This window comes from Coregonus clupeaformis, chromosome 9 (assembly GCF_020615455.1).
Source record: "Coregonus clupeaformis isolate EN_2021a chromosome 9, ASM2061545v1, whole genome shotgun sequence".
Taxonomy (NCBI): Eukaryota; Metazoa; Chordata; class Actinopteri; order Salmoniformes; family Salmonidae; genus Coregonus; species Coregonus clupeaformis.
In genome coordinates this window covers 19,702,066-19,729,104 of record NC_059200.1, presented here as the reverse complement: position 1 = coordinate 19,729,104, position 27,039 = coordinate 19,702,066, and the positions used below count along the sequence as shown (strand labels likewise).

Sequence of the window (27,039 nt, the reverse complement as noted above, 5' to 3'; positions counted from 1 at the left end):
TCTAGAAATGCGGAAAGGGCCGATGTATCTCTGGGAAAGCTTCTTGGATTCGACCCGGAGGGGCAAGTTCTTAGTGGCCAACCAAACTCTCTGACCAGCACGGAAACTAGGGGCCGTCCGGCGGTGGCGATTAGCCTGACTTTGGTATCTCTGGGAGGTCCGAAGGAGGGTACACCTGGCCTTCTTCCAGGTCCGCCTACAGCGTTGGACAAAGCGCTGGGCCGAGGGAACACCAACTTGCGCCTCTTCCTCTGGAAACAAAGGAGGGTTGTAACCGAACTGGCATTCGAAGGGGGACAATCCGGTGGCTGAGGACTGGAGGGTGTTGTGGGCATATTCAGCCCAAATGATATAGGTGGCCCAAGACGTGGGATTACTGGCCGCCATACACCGCAGGGTGGTCTCCAGATCCTGATTAATCCGTTCCGTTTGGCCATTAGACTCTGGATGGAATCCTGATGATAGGCTGGCTGTGGCCCCAATAAGCCTGCAGAAGGCCCCCCAAAACCGGGACGAGAATTGGGGACCTCGGTCAGAGACCACGTCCAGGGGAATGCCAAATATCCGGAAGACATGGTTCATGAGGAGCTCCGCAGTCTCCTTAGCCGAGGGCAGCTTGGGCAGGGGAATAAACCGGGCAGCCTTAGAGAAACGGTCTACCACCACAAGGATGACGGTGTTGCCCTGGGATAGAGGAAGTCCCGTAACAAAGTCCAGAGAAAGGTGTGACCATGGCCTTCGAGGAACAGGTAAGGGATGGAGCAGTCCCTGGGGTCGCTGGCGTGTCGACTTTCCCTGGTTGCACACAGGGCAGGCCTCAACATAGACCTGCACGTCCTTCTTGATGGACGGCCACCAAAACCGCCGTCGGAGGAACTCCAGTGTGCGAGCACTGCCAGGATGGCATGTCAAGGGCGACTCATGACCCCACTGCAAGACGCGGGCCCGAACCGAGAGAGGAACGTACAGGCGACCGGCAGGACCACCGCCTGGACCGGGCTCATGGGCAAGAGCTTCTCGTACCCCTCTTTCTAGTTCCCACTGAAGAGGTGCGACGATCCTAGACCTCGGAATAATCGATGCCAAGGGCTTCTCTTGTACCTCGGGAGAATAGACTCGAGACAGAGCATCCGGCTTGACGTTCTTGGTGCCAGGTCGGTAAGTCAGGATGAACTGGAATCGATTAAAGAAAAGGGACCATCGTGCTTGCCGAGGGTTCATCCGCTTAGCCTGTTGGAGATATTCCAGGTTCTTGTGGTCTGTGAGAACCTGGAAAGGGTGCTGAGCCCCCTCAAGCCAATGGCGCCACTCTTCCAAGGCCAGTTTAACCGCAAGCAACTCTAGATCCCCCACGTGGTAGTTGCGCTCGGCCTCAGACAGGCGGCGAGACATGAAGGCACAAGGGTGTAATCTCCCATCCGCACCCCTCTGTGACAGGACGGCTCCCACCCCCACCTCTGAGGCGTCCACCTCCACCACGAAAGGTCTCTCTGGGTCAGGGGTCACCAGAATCGGAGCAGAAGTGAAGCGGCGCTTGAGATCCTCGAAGGCCCCTGCTGCTTCCGGACCCCAGTGAATCTTGGTCCCTCCTCCCTTGGTAAGCGTCGTCAAGGGGGCTACCACCGAGCTGAAATTCTTGATGAACTTCCGATAGAAGTTAGAAAAGCCAATGAACCGTTGAACCTCCTTGACCGTGGCAGGTGTGGGCCAATCGTGGACCGCCTTGACCTTCTTGGGATCCATCTCTAGGTGCCCGGGAGTGACAATAAACCCGAGAAACTGAGTCTGAGAAACATGAAATTCACACTTCTCAGGCTTAACGTAGAGGTGATTGTCAAGGAGCCTCTGGAGAACCCGGCTAACATGCCCCTCATGCTCCTTCAGTGACCTCGAGAAGATGAGGATATCGTCCAGGTACACGAAGACGAACAGATTAAGCATATCCCGGAGAACATCATTAATCAGGGCTTGGAATACTGCGGGGGCATTGGTGAGCCCGAACGGCATCACCCGATATTCATAGTGTCCCGTGGGCGTGTTGAACGCCGTCTTCCATTCGTCTCCTGGCCGGATCCGCACGAGATGGTAAGCATTGCGGAGATCCAGCTTAGTAAAAATGGAAGCCCCTTGAAGCAGCTCAAAAGCAGTGGCCATGAGAGGAAGAGGGTATCGATTCCGAACCGTGATCTTGTTGAGTCCCCGGTAATCAATACAAGGCCTCAGACCCCCGTCTTTCTTTTCAACAAAAAGAAGCCCGCCCCAGCCGGGGAAGTAGAGGCATAGATGAGGCCGGCTGCCAAGGACTCCTTAATGTAGGTGTCCATAGCTGCGTGCTCGGGGAGGACAAGGAAAAGATCCGACCTCTAGGAGGGCAGCACCCAGGGAGTAGATCAATGGCACAGTCATAAGTGCGATGAGGCGGCAAGGCAGTAGCCCGGGCCTTGCTGAACACTGCTTTGAACCGATGGTAAACACTGGGGACTCGGGAGACGTCAACAGACTCTTGAAACTGGGTACTAGGGGCTGAGGAACTCTGAAGCATGCAGGTGAGTTGGCAGAGTGGGACCCCAGCTAAGAATGGTGCCAGTAGGCCAGTCGATCTGGGGATTATGTCTGCATAGCCAAGGGTGACCCAGGATAATAGGATACTCGGGAGAGTCAATGAGATAGAAGGTCTCCTCCTGCTGGTGTTGAGAGATGGTAAGTCGCAGGGACTGAGTCGCCTCAGTAACTTTTCCTGGTTCCAGAGGTCTGCCATCTAAGGCTGTAACTGCCTGGGGTTGAGGAAGTAGTTGGGTAGGGATCTTAAGTTCCTTAGCCAAGGTTACATCCATAAAATCACCTGCGGCACCGGAATCGATCATAGCCTGGACCCGATGCTGGTGGCCCTCCCAGGACAGAGTGGCTGGAATAGCTAGGACCGCGTTAGTAGGAGGAGCTCTAATTTTCCCCATCACAACCCTCCTGTAGCTGGGCGGGGACAGGCGTTTCCCGAAAGCTCGGGGCAAGTGGAGCGGAAGTGGCCGGCAACCCCGCAGTAGAGGCACCGACGCTCCCTCATGCGACGTTCCCTTTCGTTGGAAGAAAGCCTGGAACGGCCTAACTGCATGCTCTCCGGGGAATCCTGGGGCAGTTCAGGAGCCGGGGCAGCTCTGAATGACGGAGTCCAAACAGGGGAAACAGAGCTGCTCAGAGGAACTTGGGACTGAGACACCTGACGGCGAGCCGTTCTCCGCTCTCTTAGACGATTGTCCAGGCGGATGGCCAAGGCTATGAGGGACTCGAGATCTTCAGCTGGTTCACGGGTGGCTAACTCATCTTGAAGGGGCTCAGATAACCCTCCCTGAAAGCAGACCCTCAGCGCTTCATCATTCCATCCGCTCCTTGCTGCTATGGTTCGGAACTCAATGGCAAAATCTGCCGTGTTCGGGGGCCCTGACGGAGAGACAGTAGGCGCTTGGAAGCCTCCCGCCCACTGACAGGATGATCGAACACCCGCTTGAACTCTTCTACAAATGCAGCGTGGGAGTCACAACAGGCCTCCTGGGACTGCCACACCGCAGAGGCCCAGGCGAGCGCCTTGTCTGAAAGAAGGGTAATGAGGTAGGCAATCTTGGAACGGTCTGTGGGAAAACTTGAGGGTTGGAGCTCGAAGGTGAGGGAGCATTGGGTGAGGAAACCCTGACAAGAGCTTGGATCCCCAGAAAAGGGCTTGGGAGGTGGTAGTCGGGGCTCCGCCAACCGAGAAGGCCTGTCGTCACTGGGAGGTGACCGGGGGGAAGGGGGAGAACCAAGGAGGCGTTCAAAGAGCTGGTGAAGGGAACTCATCATTTCGGCCAGGAGTTGAGAATGTCTAGCCATCAGCTCCTCTTGTCGGCTGAGAACGGCTTCATGGCGCTGGAAAGAAGCCTCATGTCGAATGATCACCGCCAACAGGTCCTGGGAACTGAGTGTTTCTGGGTCCATGATTGACTTGGTTATTCTGTCACAAGCCGGGCTAGAACTCCGGTCTCAAATGTGTAGAGCTGGGGGTACTACCCCTTAGCCACAGAGGAGATGTTGTAGGACCCAAATGAAACACCCAAGGCAATACTCCAGGTAAGTAGATTTAATGTTCCAAAACAAGAGGCAAAACAAAACAACTCCCCGAGGGAGAAAAACAAACTAAAGATAACTTCAAATAACTTACTAGGACTGACACGGTGGGACAAAGCAGGAGACACATAGACAGGACGCAATAACCAAGTGAGAAACAAGGGGAAAACACACAGCTAAAATACTCAAGGGGAAACAAGGCACAGGTGACATAGATAAGCTAATTAGGACACATGAGGAAAAACTAAGGCAAAGGGGAACACAGCTGACCTCTAGAGGCCAGGAGACAAACAGGGGAAGCAGGAAGCTGACAATTACAGTGTCCTAGCTTTAGTATGTTCCCTGCTTGTGTTCTGAGCCCCAGTCATTACAGTGTCCTAGCTTTAGTATGTTCCCTGCTTGTGTTCTGAGCCCCAGTCATTACAGTGTCCTAGCTTTAGTATGTTCCCTGCTTGTGTTCTGAGCCCCAGTCATTACAGTGTTCTAGCTTTAGTATGTTCCCTGCTTGTGTTCTGAGCCCCAGTCATTACAGTGTCCTAGCTTTAGTATGTTCCCTGCTTGTGTTCTGAGCCCCAGTCATTACAGTGTCCTAGCTTTAGTATGTTCCCTGCTTGTGTTCTGAGCCCCAGTCATTACAGTGTCCTAGCTTTAGTATGTTCCCTGCTTGTGTTCTGAGCCCCAGTCATTACAGTGTCCTAGCTTTAGTATGTTCCCTGCTTGTGTTCTGAGCCCCAGTCATTACAGTGTCCTAGCTTTAGTATGTTCCCTGCTTGTGTTCTGAGCCCCAGTCATTACAGTGTCCTAGCTTTAGTATGTTCCCTGCTTGTGTTCTGAGCCCCAGTCATTACAGTGTCCTAGCTTTAGTATGTTCCCTGCTTGTGTTCTGAGCCCCAGTCATTACAGTGTCCTAGCTTTAGTATGTTCCCTGCTTGTGTTCTGAGCCCCAGTCATTACAGTGTCCTAGCTTTAGTATGTTCCCTGCTTGTGTTCTGAGCCCCAGTCATTACAGTGTCCTAGCTTTAGTATGTTCCCTGCTTGTGTTCTGAGCCCCAGTCATTACAGTGTCCTAGCTTTAGTATGTTCCCTGCTTGTGTTCAGAGCCCCAGTCATTACAGTGTCCTAGCTTTAGTATGTTCCCTGCTTGTGTTCTGAGCCCCAGTCATTACAGTGTTCTAGCTTTAGTATGTTCCCTGCTTGTGTTCTGAGCCCCAGTCATTACAGTGTCCTAGCTTTAGTATGTTCCCTGCTTGTGTTCTGAGCCCCAGTCATTACAGTGTCCTAGCTTTAGTATGTTCCCTGCTTGTGTTCTGAGCCCCAGTCATTACAGTGTCCTAGCTTTAGTATGTTCCCTGCTTGTGTTCTGAGCCCCAGTCATTACAGTGTCCTAGCTTTAGTATGTTCCCTGCTTGTGTTCTGAGCCCCAGTCATTACAGTGTCCTAGCTTTAGTATGTTCCCTGCTTGTGTTCTGAGCCCCAGTCATTACAGTGTCCTAGCTTTAGTATGTTCCCTGCTTGTGTTCTGAGCCCCAGTCATTACAGTGTCCTAGCTTTAGTATGTTCCCTGCTTGTGTTCTGAGCCCCAGTCATTACAGTGTCCTAGCTTTAGTATGTTCCCTGCTTGTGTTCTGAGCCCCAGTCATTACAGTGTCCTAGCTTTAGTATGTTCCCTGCTTGTGTTCTGAGCCCCAGTCATTACAGTGTCCTAGCTTTAGTATGTTCCCTGCTTGTGTTCTGAGCCCCAGTCATTACAGTGTCCTAGCTTTAGTATGTTCCCTGCTTGTGTTCTGAGCCCCAGTCATTACAGTGTCCTAGCTTTAGTATGTTCCCTGCTTGTGTTCTGAGCCCCAGTCATTACAGTGTCCTAGCTTTAGTATGTTCCCTGCTTGTGTTCTGAGCCCCAGTCATTACAGTGTCCTAGCTTTAGTATGTTCCCTGCTTGTGTTCTGAGCCCCAGTCATTACAGTGTCCTAGCTTTAGTATGTTCCCTGCTTGTGTTCTGAGCCCCAGTCATTACAGTGTCCTAGCTTTAGTATGTTCCCTGCTTGTGTTCTGAGCCCCAGTCATTACAGTGTCCTAGCTTTAGTATGTTCCCTGCTTGTGTTCTGAGCCCCAGTCATTACAGTGTCCTAGCTTTAGTATGTTCCCTGCTTGTGTTCTGAGCCCCAGTCATTACAGTGTCCTAGCTTTAGTATGTTCCCTGCTTGTGTTCTGAGCCCCAGTCATTACAGTGTCCTAGCTTTAGTATGTTCCCTGCTTGTGTTCTGAGCCCCAGTCATTACAGTGTCCTAGCTTTAGTATGTTCCCTGCTTGTGTTCTGAGCCCCAGTCATTACAGTGTCCTAGCTTTAGTATGTTCCCTGCTTGTGTTCTGAGCCCCAGTCATTACAGTGTCCTAGCTTTAGTATGTTCCCTGCTTGTGTTCTGAGCCCCAGTCATTACAGTGTCCTAGCTTTAGTATGTTCCCTGCTTGTGTTCTGAGCCCCAGTCATTACAGTGTCCTAGCTTTAGTATGTTCCCTGCTTGTGTTCTGAGCCCCAGTCATTACAGTGTCCTAGCTTTAGTATGTTCCCTGCTTGTGTTCTGAGCCCCAGTCATTACAGTGTCCTAGCTTTAGTATGTTCCCTGCTTGTGTTCTGAGCCCCAGTCATTACAGTGTCCTAGCTTTAGTATGTTCCCTGCTTGTGTTCTGAGCCCCAGTCATTACAGTGTCCTAGCTTTAGTATGTTCCCTGCTTGTGTTCTGAGCCCCAGTCATTACAGTGTCCTAGCTTTAGTATGTTCCCTGCTTGTGTTCTGAGCCCCAGTCATTACAGTGTCCTAGCTTTAGTATGTTCCCTGCTTGTGTTCTGAGCCCCAGTCATTACAGTGTCCTAGCTTTAGTATGTTCCCTGCTTGTGTTCTGAGCCCCAGTCATTACAGTGTCCTAGCTTTAGTATGTTCCCTGCTTGTGTTCTGAGCCCCAGTCATTACAGTGTCCTAGCTTTAGTATGTTCCCTGCTTGTGTTCTGAGCCCCAGTCATTACAGTGTCCTAGCTTTAGTATGTTCCCTGCTTGTGTTCTGAGCCCCAGTCATTACAGTGTCCTAGCTTTAGTATGTTCCCTGCTTGTGTTCTGAGCCCCAGTCATTACAGTGTCCTAGCTTTAGTATGTTCCCTGCTTGTGTTCTGAGCCCCAGTCATTACAGTGTCCTAGCTTTAGTATGTTCCCTGCTTGTGTTCTGAGCCCCAGTCATTACAGTGTCCTAGCTTTAGTATGTTCCCTGCTTGTGTTCTGAGCCCCAGTCATTACAGTGTCCTAGCTTTAGTATGTTCCCTGCTTGTGTTCTGAGCCCCAGTCATTACAGTGTCCTAGCTTTAGTATGTTCCCTGCTTGTGTTCTGAGCCCCAGTCATTACAGTGTCCTAGCTTTAGTATGTTCCCTGCTTGTGTTCTGAGCCCCAGTCATTACAGTGTCCTAGCTTTAGTATGTTCCCTGCTTGTGTTCTGAGCCCCAGTCATTACAGTGTCCTAGCTTTAGTATGTTCCCTGCTTGTGTTCTGAGCCCCAGTCATTACAGTGTCCTAGCTTTAGTATGTTCCCTGCTTGTGTTCTGAGCCCCAGTCATTACAGTGTCCTAGCTTTAGTATGTTCCCTGCTTGTGTTCTGAGCCCCAGTCATTACAGTGTCCTAGCTTTAGTATGTTCCCTGCTTGTGTTCTGAGCCCCAGTCATTACAGTGTCCTAGCTTTAGTATGTTCCCTGCTTGTGTTCTGAGCCCCAGTCATTACAGTGTCCTAGCTTTAGTATGTTCCCTGCTTGTGTTCTGAGCCCCAGTCATTACAGTGTCCTAGCTTTAGTATGTTCCCTGCTTGTGTTCTGAGCCCCAGTCATTACAGTGTCCTAGCTTTAGTATGTTCCCTGCTTGTGTTCTGAGCCCCAGTCATTACAGTGTCCTAGCTTTAGTATGTTCCCTGCTTGTGTTCTGAGCCCCAGTCATTACAGTGTCCTAGCTTTAGTATGTTCCCTGCTTGTGTTCTGAGCCCCAGTCATTACAGTGTCCTAGCTTTAGTATGTTCCCTGCTTGTGTTCTGAGCCCCAGTCATTACAGTGTCCTAGCTTTAGTATGTTCCCTGCTTGTGTTCTGAGCCCCAGTCATTACAGTGTCCTAGCTTTAGTATGTTCCCTGCTTGTGTTCTGAGCCCCAGTCATTACAGTGTCCTAGCTTTAGTATGTTCCCTGCTTGTGTTCTGAGCCCCAGTCATTACAGTGTCCTAGCTTTAGTATGTTCCCTGCTTGTGTTCTGAGCCCCAGTCATTACAGTGTCCTAGCTTTAGTATGTTCCCTGCTTGTGTTCTGAGCCCCAGTCATTACAGTGTCCTAGCTTTAGTATGTTCCCTGCTTGTGTTCTGAGCCCCAGTCATTACAGTGTCCTAGCTTTAGTATGTTCCCTGCTTGTGTTCTGAGCCCCAGTCATTACAGTGTCCTAGCTTTAGTATGTTCCCTGCTTGTGTTCTGAGCCCCAGTCATTACAGTGTCCTAGCTTTAGTATGTTCCCTGCTTGTGTTCTGAGCCCCAGTCATTACAGTGTCCTAGCTTTAGTATGTTCCCTGCTTGTGTTCTGAGCCCCAGTCATTACAGTGTCCTAGCTTTAGTATGTTCCCTGCTTGTGTTCTGAGCCCCAGTCATTACAGTGTCCTAGCTTTAGTATGTTCCTGCTTGTGTTCTGAGCCCCAGTCATTACAGTGTCCTAGCTTTAGTATGTTCCCTGCTTGTGTTCTGAGCCCCAGTCATTACAGTGTCCTAGCTTTAGTATGTTCCCTGCTTGTGTTCTGAGCCCCAGTCATTACAGTGTCCTAGCTTTAGTATGTTCCCTGCTTGTGTTCTGAGCCCCAGTCATTACAGTGTCCTAGCTTTAGTATGTTCCCTGCTTGTGTTCTGAGCCCCAGTCATTACAGTGTCCTAGCTTTAGTATGTTCCCTGCTTGTGTTCTGAGCCCCAGTCATTACAGTGTCCTAGCTTTAGTATGTTCCCTGCTTGTGTTCTGAGCCCCAGTCATTACAGTGTCCTAGCTTTAGTATGTTCCCTGCTTGTGTTCTGAGCCCCAGTCATTACAGTGTCCTAGCTTTAGTATGTTCCCTGCTTGTGTTCTGAGCCCCAGTCATTACAGTGTCCTAGCTTTAGTATGTTCCCTGCTTGTGTTCTGAGCCCCAGTCATTACAGTGTCCTAGCTTTAGTATGTTCCCTGCTTGTGTTCTGAGCCCCAGTCATTACAGTGTCCTAGCTTTAGTATGTTCCCTGCTTGTGTTCTGAGCCCCAGTCATTACAGTGTCCTAGCTTTAGTATGTTCCCTGCTTGTGTTCTGAGCCCCAGTCATTACAGTGTCCTAGCTTTAGTATGTTCCCTGCTTGTGTTCTGAGCCCCAGTCATTACAGTGTCCTAGCTTTAGTATGTTCCCTGCTTGTGTTCTGAGCCCCAGTCATTACAGTGTCCTAGCTTTAGTATGTTCCCTGCTTGTGTTCTGAGCCCCAGTCATTACAGTGTCCTAGCTTTAGTATGTTCCCTGCTTGTGTTCTGAGCCCCAGTCATTACAGTGTCCTAGCTTTAGTATGTTCCCTGCTTGTGTTCTGAGCCCCAGTCATTACAGTGTCCTAGCTTTAGTATGTTCCCTGCTTGTGTTCTGAGCCCCAGTCATTACAGTGTCCTAGCTTTAGTATGTTCCCTGCTTGTGTTCTGAGCCCCAGTCATTACAGTGTCCTAGCTTTAGTATGTTCCCTGCTTGTGTTCTGAGCCCCAGTCATTACAGTGTCCTAGTAGTCTTTAAGTATGTTCCCTGCTTGTGTTCTGAGCCCCAGTCATTACAGTGTCCTAGCTTTAGTATGTTCCCTGCTTGTGTTCTGAGCCCCAGTCATTACAGTGTCCTAGCTTTAGTATGTTCCCTGCTTGTGTTCTGAGCCCCAGTCATTACAGTGTCCTAGCTTTAGTATGTTCCCTGCTTGTGTTCTGAGCCCCAGTCATTACAGTGTCCTAGCTTTAGTATGTTCCCTGCTTGTGTTCTGAGCCCCAGTCATTACAGTGTCCTAGCTTTAGTATGTTCCCTGCTTGTGTTCTGAGCCCCAGTCATTACAGTGTCCTAGCTTTAGTATGTTCCCTGCTTGTGTTCAGAGCCCCAGTCATTACAGTGTCCTAGCTTTAGTATGTTCCCTGCTTTTTGTCAGTTTTACAGTGCCTAGCTTTAGTATGTTCCCTGCTTGTGTTCTGAGCCCCAGTCATTACAGTGTCCTAGCTTTAGTATGTTCCCTGCTTGTGTTCTGAGCCCCAGTCATTACAGTGTTCTAGCTTTAGTATGTTCCCTGCTTGTGTTCAGAGCCCCAGTCATTACAGTGTCCTAGCTTTAGTATGTTCCCTGCTTGTGTTCTGAGCCCCAGTCATTACAGTGTCCTAGCTTTAGTATGTTCCCTGCTTGTGTTCTGAGCCCCAGTCATTACAGTGTCATTGCTATCGATCAAATTAAAAAGGTCCAATCGACCGACCGACCCCATGTTAGAACCCATCAAAAGGGGCACTTCTGCCTAGCGGTCTCTGACCCAGGCTCCATCTCTCGTTACTGATATTTATCCCTCTATCGTCTCTCAATCCCTCCTTCCTAAAGCAAGCAAGAGATCAGCAGGCGAGGGAACTGAGTGATCCGCTTTCATGTGGTTGTCCACAGCAGCCAGCCACCAGCCATCAGTTAGAGATTGGCTGTCTGACGACGAGGGAGGAAGGGCGAGGACGCTGGATAGAACACACACCAGGGTTTCCGTTAGCCGGTAACAGCCGACTTTTGTCCGATAATTTTTTTTTTAAAGCCGATGTATAAAATTGCCGCTGGCCAATTGTCCAGGAGAAGAAGAAGAAATCCCATTGTGAAATAATGTTTTTAGCCTCTTCATTGATGTAAATACCAGTCCATGGAAATACATTTGACCGGTCATGCTTATCGGTCTATAGGTTAATTTGCAGAATTTATATTCGTATATTCGTTATGTATCTTTATTATGTTTATATTGGTTATGTATCTTATTTATCACACGCGTACAGCACACAGATACAGAGTCTTTGAGTGGAAAATCTGTCAGACGGCGCGAGAGCTGCTGCTGCAGCATCTTGTGGTGCTTTCAAGACACCTGGGAACTCAGAATAATACGAGGTCAATCATGACGTCAGTGATCTTCAGGTCGGAAAGTCAGCGCTCTAGAAAGAGGCCCATGTTCCCGAGTTGGAATTCCGAGTTGGATGACTGTTCAAAAAGTTTTTTCCCAGTCGGAGCTCGTTTTTTTCCCAGTTCCCAGTTATCTTGAATGCACTGAAGTCGGAACTCTGAGATTTCCGAGTTCCCAAACTGCATCAAACTGCAACTGAAGGCAGGCTTCATCAGCACGTCACTTTGCAATGGGCTGGAGACCGTATGCATGTGCAGTGCCCTTTTGACAACAGTGTTTTCTCGCTAAATGCATTATGGATGAACAATCGCGCGTAGCCTACTGCCTTGTGCACATTGCTGCACTTATAATGTGAAGAAATAATAATTGATCAACATTTTAAGCTAAACGTTCTGATCTGTTACAACAGATTCATTGCTTTTTAACGTAAAAAAATTAATAATGTAGCCTAGGCCAACTGGTTGTATGATTTAGGGATCCATCTTCCCACAACTGTCCCAGAGTCTGTTTGGAATAGGCTATTCTTTCTTGACAAGCTGACCAATAGAATAGGTAGGCTTAACTTTTCTACAATAGTAGATTGACATAGGCTAGTGATTTTTCTGTTCGTTACTCGTCTTGTTGGCTGAGGAAAAGTAAATGTGGACAGTTATTCTAACAGTGCACATCAGAATTCCGTAAGAAGGGCCGCACATCGTTGCATCCTCGACTTGCATGTTAATATTAATTGCCATAATCTAAATGTGATTTCTGTCATTCTGAGCACAGTGGGTGGACGCCCTAATTAGGTTACACACCCAATGCAAATGGGTCCGGTACATTTTTCAAATGTCTGTTCAATTAAAATGTTGCCTGTCAAATGTCCGGTGCCACATCTTCCTAACAGAAACCCTGACACACACACACACACACACACGGCTGCTGGTGATTGTTTGTGTGAGGAGGAGACGGCTCAGGCTGGTAAATGGATTTGTGGTGGTAAGACAAAACAGAGAACCAACCTCATCAGCTCCCGTAGACTGACTCATTGACTCATGTCACAGATGCTGTTCTGTTGTAAGACCTGTTGTTGAGCCACACAATCAATATCCTGTCAATGTTTCATATGGGAAATGAAAGGCTTAAGAAATGGTGAAGAAATTAACGTATTACTTAGTTACAAGTTACTACTTAGCTGGATAAATATTGTCTTTATACGATAAGTATTATCATGTACTGAACTAACTATATAAGTCACTGAGCTCTTCAGAACGGCCCATTCTACTGACAGAGTTTGTCTATGGCGATTGCATGGCTGTGTGCTCGATTTTATACACCTGTCAGCAACGGGTGTGGCTGAAACAGCCGAATCCACTAATTTGAAGTGTCCACGTACTTTTTTGGTTTCTTGAGATGATTAGCAGAATAGAAAGTAGAACAGTAGAGACAGTATTCATTGGCCAGGGTGAGTGTTGGGAGATGATGTGTGGTGTGTTTCTTTCTGTGTGTGTATGTGTGTGTGTAAGTGTGTGTGTATGTGTGTGTGTGTATGTATGTGTGTGTGTGTATGTGTGTGTGTGTCTCTGGCTCTGCTGCGTGAACAGACGGAGACACGGTGGGCAGTGTCAAATGGAATGGCAGGAGGAGAGAGAGAGGGAGAGGGAGAGCGAGAGAGTGAGCGAGGGAGAGAGAGATAGGGAGGGGGAGGGAGGAGAGAGAGAGGGGGGAGAAAGGGAGGGGGAGGGAAGGAGGGGGAGGGAGGAGAGAGACAGAGAGAGAGAGAAAGAGAGAGAGAGAGAGAGATAGGGAGGGAGGGAGGGAGGGAGGGAGGCAGGGAGAAGAGAGAGATAGGGAGGGAGGGAGGAGAGAGAGAGAGAGAGAGAGAGAGAGAGAGAGAGAGAGAGAGAGAGAGAGAGAGAGAGAGAGAGAGAGAGAGAGAGAGAGAGAGAGAGAGAGAGAGAGAGAGAGAGAGAGAGAGAGAGAGAGAGAGAGAGAGAGAGGGAGGGAGGGAGGGAGGGAGGGAGGGAGGGAGGGAGCACCTGGGCCTGCACTACATTGTAACTGCTCTCAGGTTGTGTCAGCTGGTAGCCGTGTCTCACACACACACACACACACACACACACTGAGAGTGGAGCTGTGTGTGTCACCTGTGTATCTTATTAGAGAAGGTCACACCAATGCCAAGCACCAATCAAGCTCTACTCTCTGCTGTGTGTGTGTGTGTGTGTGTGTGTGTGTGTGTGTGTGTGTGTGTGTGTGTGGAGGAGCCTCTCCTCCTGTATTAACTCGTAATGCCTTGTATTGTTGCATAGCACAGAACAACACATGGATCAAGAAGCAACTAACTGTTTGGTTTGTTTCCCACATCCTGTAATTGTTAGTACGGTTGTCATTACCAACAATACAAGGCATTATGAGTTAATACAGGAGAATAAGAGCACCTCCTCCCAGCTGCCCACTGCACTGAGGCTAGGAAACACTGTCACCACTGATAAATCTACGATAATTGAGAATTTCAACAAGCATTTTGCTACAGCTGGCCATGCTTTCCACCTGGCTAACCCCTACCCTGGCCACCAGCTCTGCACCCTGCGCTGCAACTTGCCCATGCCCCCCCCGCTTCTCCTTCACCCAAATTCAGACAGCTGATGTTCTGAAAGAGCTGCAAAATCTGGACCCCTACAAATCAGCTGGGCTAGACAATCTGGACCCTTTCTTTCTAAAATTAGCCGCCAAATTGTCGCAACCCCCTATTACTAGCCTGTTCAACCTCTCTTTCGTATCGTCTGAGATCCCCAGAGATTGGAAAGCTGCCGCGGTCATCCCCCTCTTCAAAGGGGGTGACACTCTAGATTCAAACTGTTACAGACCTATATCCATCCTGCCCTGCCTTTCGAAAGTATTTGAAAGCCAAGTTAACAAACAGATCACCGACCATTTCGAATCCCACCGTACCTTCTCCGCTATGCAATCTGGTTTCTGAGCTGGTCATGGGTGCACCTCAGCCACGCTCAAGGTCCTAAACGATATTATAACCGCGATCGATAAAAGACAGTACTGTGCAGCCGTCTTCATCGACCTGGCCAAGGCTTTCGACTCTGTCAATCACCGCATTCTTATTGGCAGACTAAATAGCCTTGGTTTCTCAAATGACTGCCTCGCCTGGTTCACCAACTACTTCTCAGATAGAGTTCAATGTGTCAAATCGGAGGGCCTGTTGTCTGGACCTCTGGCAGTCTCTATGGGGGTGCCACAGGGTTCAATTCTCGGGCCGACTCTATTCTCTGTGTATATCAATGATGTCGCTCTTGCTGCTGGTGACTCTCAGATCCACCTCTACGCAGACGACACCATTTTGTATACATCTGGCCCTTCATTGGACACTGTGTTAACAAACCTCCAAACGAGCTTCAATGCCATACAACACTCCTTCCGTAGCCTCCAACTGCGATTAAATGCTAGTAAAACTAAATGCATGCTCTTCAATCGAATGCTGCTTGCACCCGCCCGCACGACTAGAATCACTACTCTCTGCGGGTCTGACTTAGAATATGTGGACAACTACAAATACCTAGGTGTCTGGTTAGACCGTAAACTCTCCTTCCAGACTCACATTAAGCATCTCCAATCCAAAGTTAAATCTAGAATCGGCTTCCTATTTCGCAACAAAGCCTCCTTCGCTCATGCTGCCAAACATGCCCTCGTAAAACTGACTATCCTACTGATCCTTGACTTCGGCGATGTAATTTACAAAATAGCCTCTAACACTCTACTCAGCAAATTGTCACCAAAGCCCCATATACTACCCACCATTGTGACCTGTACGCTCTCGTTGGCTGGCCCTCACTACATATTCGTCACCAAACCCACTGGCTCCAGGTCATCTATAAATCACTGCTATGCAAATCCCCGCCTTATTTTAGCTCATTGGTCACCATAGCAACACCCACCCGTGGTATGCGCTCCAGCAGGTATATCTCACTGGTCATCCCCAAAGCCAACACCTTCTTTGGCCGCCATTCCTTCCAGTTCTCTGCTGCAAATGACTGGAACGAACTGCAAAAATCTCTGAAGCTGGAGACTCTTATCTCCCTCACTAACTTTAAGCGTCAGTTGTCAGAGCAGTTTACCGATCACTGCACCTGTACACAGCCCATCTGTAATTAGCCCACCCAACTACCTCATCCCCATATTGTTATTTATTTTGCTCATTTGCACCCCAGTATCTCTACTGTCCTATTTATTGCCTTACCTCCATAACTTACTACATTTGCACACACTGTATATAGATTTTCTATTGTGTTATTGACTGTACGTTTTGTTTATCCCATGTGTAACTCTGTGTTGTTGTTGTTTTTATCGCACTGCTTTGCTTTATCTTGGCCAGGTCGCAGTTGTAAAAAAACTGGCTTACCTGGTTAAATAAAGGTGAAATAAAAATAAATAAATAAAGAGGAATATACTGCAGCAACAACCAACTAACACAAGTTGTTGACAATAGTCCACTGGGGTTATTTCCAACACTTCTCCATTGTTGACCTGGTCAGTGAATGTGTTATTATTGCAGGATGAAGATGCTATGACTAAAGACTTGCCCATCAAGGAGTCTCCAGCGGACCCAGAGGGTGATGCTGCTGCTGCAGAAGTAGGACATTTACCTTCACTCTTAACATCTTCTAGATCACTATTTCAACAGGTTTACTGTAGATGAAACCTCAGTGTCTGAGGCTCTAGAACAGGGCTCTCCAACCCTGTTCCTGGAGAGTCACCGTACCGTCCTGTAGGTTCTCTCTCCAACCCTGTTCCTGGAGAGTTACCGTACCGTCCTGTAGGTTCTCTCTCCAACCCTGTTCCTGGAGAGTCACCGTACCGTCCTGTAGGTTCTCTCTCCAACCCTGTTCCTGGAGAGTCACCGTACCGTCCTGTAGGTTCTCTCTCCAACCCTGTTCCTGGAGAGTTACCGTACCGTCCTGTAGGTTCACTCTCCAACCCTGTTCCTGGAGAGTTACCGTACCGTCCTGTAGGTTCTCTCTCCAACCCTGTTCCTGGAGAGTCACCGTACCGTCCTGTAGGTTCTCTCTCCAACCCTGTTCCTGGAGAGTCACCGTACCGTCCTGTAGGTTCTCTCTCCAACCCTGTTCCTGGAGAGTTACCGTACCGTCCTGTAGGTTCTCTCTCCAACCCTGTTCCTGGAGAGTTACCGTACCGTCCTGTAGGTTCTCTCTCCAACCCTAACCTAGCACACCTGATTCTTGTAATTAGCTGGTTGATAAGCTGAGTCAGGTTAGTTACAACTGGGGTTGGAATGAAAACCTACAGGAGGGCAGCTCTCTAGGAACAGGGTTGGAGAGCCCTACTCTAGTCTCTTGTGACAATCAAATCAAGATTTCTGAGATATCAAGAGGATCAAACTGAGTCATTGAATCAGTGATTAATGGTTAACTCCTCATCATCCTCCCGTTGTCACTTAGTCATCATTCTCCATGTTTTACTGAGTCATCATCCTCCTGTTATCACTGAGTCATCATCCTCCATGTTTTACTGAGTCATCATCCTCCATGTTTCACTGAGTCATCATCCTCCATGTTTTACTGAGTCATCATCCTCCATGTTTTACTATGTCATCATCCTCCATGTTTCACTGAGTCATCATCCTCCATGTTTTACTGAGTCATCATCCTCCATGTTTCACTGAGTCATCATCCTCCATGTTTCACTGAGTCATCATCCTCCATGTTTTACTGAGTCATCATCCTCCATGTTTCACTGAGTCATCATCCTCCATGTTTTACTGAGTCATCATCCTCCATGTTTCACTGAGTCATCATCCTCCATGTTTCACTGAGTCATCATCCTCCATGTTTTACTGAGTCATCATCCTCCATGTTTTACTGAGTCATCATCCTCCATGTTTTACTGAGTCATCATCCTCCATGTTTCACTGAGTCATCATCCTCCATGTTTTACTGAGTCATCATCCTCCATGTTTCACTGAGTCATCATCCTCCATGTTTCACTGAGTCATCATCCTCCATGTTCCCGTTTCTTCACAATAATGTTTTTGGGTTTCATGCACTATCATCACCCTACGTCTATAGTATGTTTGTGATGAACTTTTCTCATTTGTTATCAGTTATTACACAAGTGGGAACATAACTTAATACTAATAATTCCTAAAGTAACTTTTCCCTCTCTGTACTTGCAGGAGGATTCTGAAGGCTATTAGAGTACAGTGCATTATCTCACAACGATCCAGAACTACTGTAACCTTCCAGAATCAATTATTAAAACATTCCATGTCGCCCTGCCAAGTCCCGTCGTGCCTCGTTATGGTCCTCAATGGAGTCTGTGCTGTATGTGTGTGTGACGATATGTGTGTGTCTGTGTGTGTGTATAGCCTACGTCAGTGTGTGTGAGAGTGTGTGTGTGTGTGTGTTTCTGTACATCAGTGAGTGTGTGTGTGATGGTGTGTGTCCTGGAGTCTCCGTCAGTCAGTCAGTCCTGAGGGCGCTCTATATGCCCTTCTGGTCCAGCTGTCACCTTCAGTGACTCCCACCCACTAAGACAGCCACCTGGACACAGGGCTACTACCTGTCTGTCTGTCTGTCTGTCTGTCTGTCTGTCTGTGGACTTTGTGGATTTGAAGTAAATACAAATACTGTATACAGTAGACTCTGTTAATAGTGAATACTGTATACACCACTCTGCTAATAGTGAATACTGTATACACCACTCTGCTAATTGTGAATACTGTACACACCACTCTATTAATAGTAAATACTGTATACAGTACACTCTGTTAATAGTGAATACTGCATACAGTACACTCTGCTAATAGTGAACACTGAATACACCACTCTGCTAATTGTGAATACTGTATACAGTAGACTCTATTAATAATGAATACTGTATACACCACTCTGCTAATAGTGAACGCTGTATACTCCACTCTGCTAATTGTGAATACTGTATACAGTACACTCTGTTAATAGTGAATACTGCATACAGTACACTCTATTAATAGTGAATACTGTATACACCACTCTGCTAATAGTGAACGCTGTATACTCCACTCTGCTAATTGTGAATACTGTATACAGTACACTCTGTTAATAGTGAATGCTGCATACAGTACACTCTATTAATTGTGAATACTGTATACACCACTCTGTTAATAGTGAATACTGCATACAGTACACTCTGCTAATTGTGAATACTGTATACAGTACACTCTGTTAATAGTGAATACTGCATACAGTACACTCTATTAATTGTGAATACTGTATACACCACTCTGTTAATAGTGAATACTGCATACAGTACACTCTATTAATTGTGAATACTGTATACACCACTCTGTTAACAGTGAACGAGGTTATAGTGATCAACTGCACAGATTATCACTATATGCGATGTGAACTGTATTACAATTTATGAAAAAGCGCCTAAGTATCTATATAATTATATAACGACTATATGAATTTGAAATGAAGTATACTGTACTCTATTTTTTGTGTGTAAATCGTCACAGTTGTTTGCGGTGGACTACAGTGCTATATGAGGTATTTATGGATTTATAAACTGTATTTTTATGTGCTCATTGTGCAGATAGATCAAATATTGGGTGGAGTTTGAAACAAACACTAGCATGGAACCAAACAATTCAACTAACTATAACGTTGGAGTTTAGTTACTTTTGTTAAATGTTGAATAAAGTATAAATAAAAACATAAAGAATATTTATTTATTCATCAGTTTGCCTTATTACGTCTATTTACAACAAGTGAGTTTGCCTCATAGAAATATAATCCATAGAAGGGGTATAGAACCTCTCCCTTTGGCTGTGACTGGGAAACTCATGGGTACACTCAATATGGCTGACCTGGTAGAGGAATTCCATTCTAGAAATTCTATTTCTATGGTTTGCCTGCTTTCTCACAATACAATATTAGTATGTGACAGGCGAGCCGACTGAGAGATGACAAGCAGCAGACGATCAATAAGAGGTCCTGTTTTGAAGACTATCACCACCATCTATTACCATTACAATCAATCATATCCGTCATACTGTTGTCAGGAACAGGAGAGAGGGAGGGGAAGCGAGAAAGAGAGAGTGGGAGGGACAGGGGAAGTTCAGCCCATAACTGGAGTGAGAGAGAGGGAGAGAGAGAGTGAATTTGATGGAGGCTTTTCCACCACCAATGCCAGTCTCAGCAGGGTCTGAAGGCAACATACCCTCATTATATCAGCTCAGAGAGACACGTGACACGGTGGGGGCTGAGAGAAATGGGACAGAAGGCAGTGAGAGTCCCCAAAGACACTAGTTGTGTGTGTGTGTGTGTGCGTGCGTGTGAGTGCGTGTGAGAGAGAGAGTACATGTGTGTGTCTGTAGTCAGCTTTCTGTTTGTAGATGAACTGCCAAAGGCATCTTAATCACCAGAGACTCGAGATAATGTAAATCAGATGTTATAGACAATGCTCTTTATATGGTTTTAACTAGGTGATTCTCACACAAAAAAAGAGAAACACACACCTTGTGTTCATCAACAAATCTTCCAAGTTTTATTGGCAATTAAATATAGAAACATCATTATTAAGTAATGGTACGGTACTTTTCTAAAATGGTAGTCTCAATGTTACCAGGCACTAGTCGCCCGTCAGAGCTTTAACTTAAAACATTTTAATAATCCAGTATCTGATTTGGCTCTGGTGTCGGTTCTGGTGCCGTAGAGACGTATTATCTACAACCTTCTGCCACTAACCAACCCCGGAGTCAAAATGGCAACTGAGCACTTCAACAACACTCTAAATCAAATCAAATCACATTTTATTGGTCACATACACATATTTAGCAGATGTTATTGCGGGTGTAGCGAAATGCGTGTAACAGCGTCCTCTAAAGTCACTGTAACCATGGTTACAGTTATCAGGTCTACAGAGTAGGTTAGGCCACAAACTTCAGTGAACCTGGAATGCGTTAAGTAGGCACAACATTTAACTGACGACTTGCCGAAGTGGTACTACCTGATCTTGTCCAATAAGAAAGCTTGTTTCTGTCCATCTTCCGTTTCAGAACACGTTTTCCTCCTTACTACTTCCTCAATATGACCCTGGCCTGCATTTGGGACGAAACCTAGTTTATGGTTGGAGCCCGCATTGTTGGTCTCCATGACTCCTGTCACAGCAGAGGCCCAAGCCAATTAACATGCACCCTAGAGATTGAACCTGCTCAGTGCTGAGGCTGGGGCTGAATGCATTATACAGATACAGAGACACACCCACACAGAGATAGCCATGTAATACATACATAGCTAATGTTAGCTAATGAAAAAGCATTACTTAATTTGGTCAGGAGAAGTCATGTCAAATTCATGAATGCAGACTAGAGATTGAACCTGCTCAGTCCTGATGCCCTCACAGGTGAATAAGGCTGACTGGGACTGGACATATAAGGCAGATGCATCCCTCTACACAGCACACATAGCTAATGTTAGCTAATATTTGGTATTACTTCACCATTTGGTCATGTCCATGAATGTAGAGTGAAATTGTTATGAAATGGGGGGGGGCTGGCTGGAGCTGGAGGCATCACAGATACATATACACACAGCTAGCTAGCTAATCATCATGACTATCTACTGAACATAAGCTATTATATACAATATATACACTGAAGAAAAATATAAACGCAACATGTAAAGTGTTGGTCTCATCTTTCATGAGCTGAAATAAAAGATCCCAGAAATGTTCCATACGCACAAAAAGCTTATTTCTCTCAAATGTTGTGCACAAATTTGTTTACATTCTTGTTAGTGAGCATTTTTCTTTTCCCAAGATAATCTATCCACCTGACAGGTGTGGCATATCAAGAAGCTGATTAAACAGCATGATCATTACACAGGTGCACCTTGTGCTAGGGACAATAAAAGGACACTCTAAAATGTGCAGTTTTGTCACACAACACAATGCCACAGATGTCTCAAGTTTTGATGGAGCTTGCAATTGGCATGCTGACTGCAGGAACGTCCACCAGAGCTGTTGCCAGAGAATTGAATGTTCATTTCTCTACCATAAGCCGCCTCAAACGTCGTTTTAGAGAATTTGTCAGTACGTCCAACCGGTCTCACAACTGCAGACCACGTGTATGGCGTCGTGTGGGCGAGCGGTTTGCTGATGTCAACGTTGTGAACAGAGTGCCCCATGGTGGCGGTGGGGTTATGGTATGGGCAGGCATAAGCTACAGACACCAAACACAATTGCATTTTATCAACGGCAATTCAAATGCACAGAAATACTGTGGTTTGATCCTGAGGCCCATTGTGAGGCCCATTTCTTTTTTAAAGGTATCTGGGACCAACAGATGCATATCTATATTCCCAGTCATGTGAAATCCATAGATTAGAGCCTAATGAATTTAGTTCAATTGACTGATTTCCTCATATGAATTGTAACTCAGTAAAATCTTTGAAAATTGTTGCATTTTGTTCAGTATATTATAAAGGAATGTGAGTGGGGGTATGCGGGTTTATCCAGGCCTGTGAAATAGCTGGCATTGGGGCATGGGGCTGTCTGTGGCTAATAATGTAGCGATGCCACTTTTGTTCGATCCAAAAGCTTGTTCAAGATTCTAAACATTCCATTTACAACAATTGAAATGTTCCTCTATTCTCTCAGTTAAAACCGCTAAATCAGTTAACCCAAAACTACACCTCCTGCACAGTATCCAAAGCTGTCTCTCTCTCGCTGCGTTTATATTTTTGTTCAGTGTATATTAATTCACCATTACTTTGGTCAAGAAGACAAGTCAACTCATGTCAATGAATGCAGACTAGCGATTGAAACTGCTCAGGGCTGATGCCCGCACAGGGGAATGGAGGCAGATCGATGGATACACCCACACACAGCACACACACAGCTCACTAACGCTAACAGCAAGCTAATCATGACTCACTACTAAACATGTGGTACATCGAGGTATTCACCATTTGGTCAAGACATGTCATCTTATATCAATGAATGTAGAACCCTCACAAGGGACTGCCAACTGGGACTGAAGGCATCACAGAGACAGATACACCCACACACAGTCCACAGCTAGCTATGTAATACATAGCTAATGTTAGCTAATACAAGAGTATTACCTCACCATTTGGTCAACAACTGTTTTAATTGAATTGAATTTAATTTATTTGGGTAACAGCCATATACAACAACATGTCAAATGTGGACCCAGAGGATATCGCTTAAAAGCGAAATAATATCACGTCCATGAATGTAGAGATGAGTGAAAAAGTAATGAAAAGATTGTTTGGTTGGTTGAAGGTTGTATAGTGGTTTTCAATCTGATTTGAGTGAGGAGAAACAGAGTGTATGAGCCAACTGTACAAACTACAGAAACCAATAGTGTCTCATCAATCATGCAGATTTCCCTTTTTGTCAGTTCAGATTACCACATCAAGTCAAAAATATCTCCAAACATTTCAATAGTGTGCAGTTGCAGATGCTTTAAACATTTTTTACTAATAAAGTGGTTGTCCATAGTTCTATTAAAATACTTTTCTAATACAAAAAGAGGCACCTGAATCTAAAACATTAAGAAATAGCTTTACTATTATTATTGCCGTTTGGCATAATCCATATCCTGAGACTACATTGAGACTCAAATGAAGCAGTACCCTACTGCTCTCCTTAACGCCATTCCCGGCATTAGGAAGTCTCTTGGTATTCTTGGAGATGGTTTAATTGTATTGTTTAAAGAATGACTCCACTGTAGACCGGTGTCTGACACTTTGATTCATATGTGAGGGAGGCTACAGTGGAGCTGTGTCAGAAAGTCTGACAGGAAAACCTGTTGCCGAAGAACATAAGTCACTTCGTCAGTGTTTTCCAATGCACTTAATGCCCTCCCTCCCTACCCTCCCTCAAGAGTCCCTAGCGGCGCCCTAAGTGAGAAGAGAGTGAAAAATAGCGGGCATACATGATCATATCACTATTTCATACGGAGGCGTTAGGGCCGTGCAAACTCCACCCGTCCTCGCTACTAACAATGCAATGCTAGCTAGCAAATAAAGACTGTGGTGCTGCAGGTCTTTGAAGGGAGTCATGATCCACATTTAAAACATGTCAAAACCCTGCAAGAGTTTCAAGGGAGTCTGAGACATTCTTTGTGGCCCTATAAAAGCCACAGGTTGATCTGAGAGACTGTCAGCACAGTAGCAAGGTGGGCCAGCCAGCAAAGGGAGAGAACACCAGAAGAGGCCTTCAAATCCTTTTTAGTGGAACAGGAACTATACTCAAGAACAAACAAATAATCTGATTCTAGAAAACACTTTGTAATACACTGAGAACCAAACATGAGAGGAGCTTCCTATTCCCAGAAATCCCAGTCCCTGCAGGTGAGCGGGACCCGCAGCAGTATGCGGGTTCAGAGCCCCTCTCCCTCCAGATGCCGTGGATCCTCGTACAACAACCGCGGACGCTCCGGACACCAGGGCGGCAACGTGTCCTCAGCCGTGGAGTTGGGCACAGAGATACACCAGGTCCATGCCAACGAGAAGGAGGAGATGCAGGAGCTGAACATGAAGTTCGCCGGCTACATCGAGAAAGTCCAGGCCCTTGAACAGAGGAACGCCCAGCTGACGGCCGAGCTGGCAGCGCTACAGGGCCGCTTCAAGGGAGGCCCCACCGGCATCGGTGAAGAGTACAACCTCAAGTTCAAGGAGATGAGGGAGCTGATCGAAGCCTTGACCAATGAGAAAGGAGCTGCTGATATCGAGAGGGGATACATTGAGGAGGAGGTGGAGGTGTGGAGGATGAAACTGGAAGAAGAGCTGGCACTGAAAGGTAGGGTCTGGGACTGGCTGGGGAGTGGGGAGATTTTCTGACACCAATCGTATAGATTCACGTCATTGTTAAATAGATGTAAACAGTTGTTGGAGAGGGTATGATGCACTGTTGTTTGCATGAAACATGGAACCAGATATTTTCCTTTTTTGATGTAGAATCCTAGATTGTCACATTTGATTAGTGTGTATGTAGTCAAGTGTATGTAGGCAAGTCTTTGGCTTATCATACACCCCATTAAATACAATTGATGCCAATACTGTATATAGTACTAACACCACCACTGTTGTGTTTTTAACCTATCCACTCTCTATTTGTCCGTCTCCAGAGGAGGCAGAGATGATCCTGAGGGAATTCCGTGAAGATGTCGACAACGCCACTCTGCAGAAGGCTGAGCTCGAGAGGCGCGTCGAACAGCTGGTGGCCGAGATTGAGTTCCTCAAGAAGCTGCATGACGAGGAAGTCGCCGACCTCATGAAACAGATCGAGGACTCCAAGGTGACCGCGGAACTCGACGGTGACCGCCCCGACCTCGCCGCCTACCTCCGTAACATGCGCGCCGAGATTGAGACTGTGGCGGCCAAGAACGTCCAGGAAGCCGAGAAGTGGTACAAGGGCAAGTTCGAAACCCTCAAAGAAGTCGCCGGCAAGAAAGAAAACCAGATGATGGCCATGAAAGAAGAGATCACCACCTTCCACAGCCAGGTGACAGACCTCCAGAACCAGATTGACGGGCTGAGGGCGAGCAACGTGGCCCTGGAGCAGCAGTTGCAGGACATGGAGATGGCCCACATGGATAAGGTCGGAGGCCTGGAGGGCATCATTGCTCAGCTGGAGCACCAGCTCTGCGAGACCAAGATGGAGATGGGCAAGTACATGGCTGACTACCAGGAGCTGCTGCACATCAAGCTGAAGCTGGACGCTGAGATCGCCGTCTACAGGAAGCTGCTGGAGGGAGAGGAGAGCAGGCTGGGGATCTCGGCAGGGAAAGAACCAGAAGCTTAAGGTGTGTTGGTTAATGGTCTTCATGGATCACGGATGGGCAACAGCGCCCCTAGTAGGGCATGAGTCATGTCAGATTGGAGGGAAATGTTTGGGAAACATTAACACAAGTTTCTGCAGCGCTCGTCGAAATCTGAGGCTCACAGGAACGTGCTGATATCAGAAAAATAATTCACAAGTCAAATTTTGCTTGCAAATCAACCAAAGCACTGTTCATACTGTTTGCGAGCAGAGCACTGCTCACACTTAAAATAGAGCAACATTTACACTTTTATCCCCATTGTTTAGGTGTCTAAATATCATTCCAGACAGAGGAGCACTTCAGATCAAAAGGTACTCACCCAAATTAGATCATTACTAAATTGTTCTGTTTACTTTCTGTCTATGCTCCGTTTTCTTGACCCCCCATACGTAACTGGTTTCTCTCCTCCCCTGTAGGAGCCGTCACAGAGGAGAGGACCACCTCAGTGTCCCACAGTTTGGAGACCCACACAGCTGCCAGACGGTCCGCCTGTGCACCCCACGTTCTCCCCTACCACCACCCCTGTCACCACCCAGCTTCCCTCCTCTGTTCAACCTTCCCTCCCACCCCTTCCTTCTGCCCCTCCCCACTGTCAACCCCGCCCCAGCCCAATCCCTACCACATTCAATCATACCTTCCCAACCAGCCCACCCCCATCAACCTCCTCCCAGTCCTGCCTGCCCCTGTCAACCCCCCACCACCTCCTCCCTACCAGCCCGCCCGTCAACTCCACCACCTCCTCCCAGTCCTGCCCGCCCCTGTCAACCACCCACCACCACCTCCCTACCAGCCCACCCGTCAACTCCACCACCTCCTCCCAGTCCTGCCCGCCAGTCAACCTCCCACAAACGTTGGAGTACCCTTGTCATGTCCTGCTGTGCTACTGTATGGTTAACTCTTCAAAACATCACCTTTATTTAAAATGTAATTTAAACCCCCTGACCCACCTATTTTCATTTTATGTAACATAACATGAAGACGTTTACATAAATGTATACGAAGTACTACTTAATAAACAAAGCTTGTCTTGAGTGCATTACAGCTGCTGTGGTTTGTTTCTGGTATTAATTGTGCATCTCTAAACTGTGCCAATCTAAAAATGATGTCTGGGTTTGTTGTTAGAAATGTAGTAGTTCTCATCCACCTTGTATTCAAATATCATAAATACAAATATAATGTTTGTGACTTTGAACAGATGCATACTTTTTGCAAATGTGCATAGTAAGATAAGTCAACGCAAAGGCTATTGGGACAAAGGAAGAACATTTTAATTGTATTCCATTTCAAGTAATAACACAGATATTGCATACCCTTGACCCATGGTGGTGACAAAAGTTGAGACCTCAAAATGTAGAGAACATATTTTCATGATAGGATGTGTCAATGTCAAGAATCAATAACATCAGGGGCGGCAGGTAGGTAGCTTAGTGGTTAAGAGCGTTGTGCCAGTAACCGAAAGGTCGCTGGTTCTAATCCCCGAGCCGACTAGGTGAAAAATCTGTCGGTGCCATTGAGCAAGGCACTTAACCCTAATTGCTCCTGTAAGTCGCTCTGGATAAGAGCGTCTGCTAAATGACAAATTATTATTATCATCAAAACCATAAGCATTCTATACACACTGGTTAGAATAAAGCAGCTCAATTAATATCAACCAACAACACAACAGGGCTTTGCAAAAGAATTCAGACCCCTTGGATTTCGTCACATTTTATTGTGTTACAAAGTGGGATGAAAATGGATTGAATTGTCATTTCTCTCTATCAACAATCTACATAAAATACTCCGTAATGTCAAAGTGGAAGAACAATTATTTTAAAAATATAGAAAGCTCCTTGAGTGAATACATGTTAAGACACACCTTTGGCAGCGATTACAGCTGACTTTCATGGGTAAGTCTATAAGAGCTTTGCACACCTGGATT

The 27,039-nt window shown here is 46.7% G+C and overlaps 2 protein-coding genes across 3 annotated transcripts in view; both read left to right on the top strand.

The window, feature by feature from the left end:
• Positions 1-17,676, top strand: part of LOC121573433 (alpha-synuclein-like) — a 29,535-nt gene extending 11,859 nt beyond the window's left edge. For both annotated transcript variants that reach the window (XM_041885433.1, XM_041885432.1), the window contains exons 5-6: positions 15,819-15,896; positions 17,457-17,676. In XM_041885433.1, the coding sequence (XP_041741367.1) occupies positions 15,819-15,896; positions 17,457-17,477 (99 nt within the window). In that variant the 3' untranslated portion in view covers positions 17,478-17,676. The remainder of the gene's footprint in view (positions 1-15,818; positions 15,897-17,456) is intronic.
• A 5,769-nt stretch (positions 17,677-23,445) lies between these two features.
• Positions 23,446-26,159, top strand: LOC121573432 (desmin). Its single transcript, XM_041885431.2, has 4 exons — positions 23,446-24,094; positions 24,423-25,100; positions 25,385-25,429; positions 25,535-26,159. Exons 1-2 carry the CDS (start codon positions 23,605-23,607, stop codon positions 25,097-25,099), a joined length of 1,167 nt encoding a protein of 388 aa, XP_041741365.1. The 5' UTR covers positions 23,446-23,604; the 3' UTR covers position 25,100; positions 25,385-25,429; positions 25,535-26,159.
• The last annotated feature ends 880 nt before the right edge of the window (positions 26,160-27,039 follow it).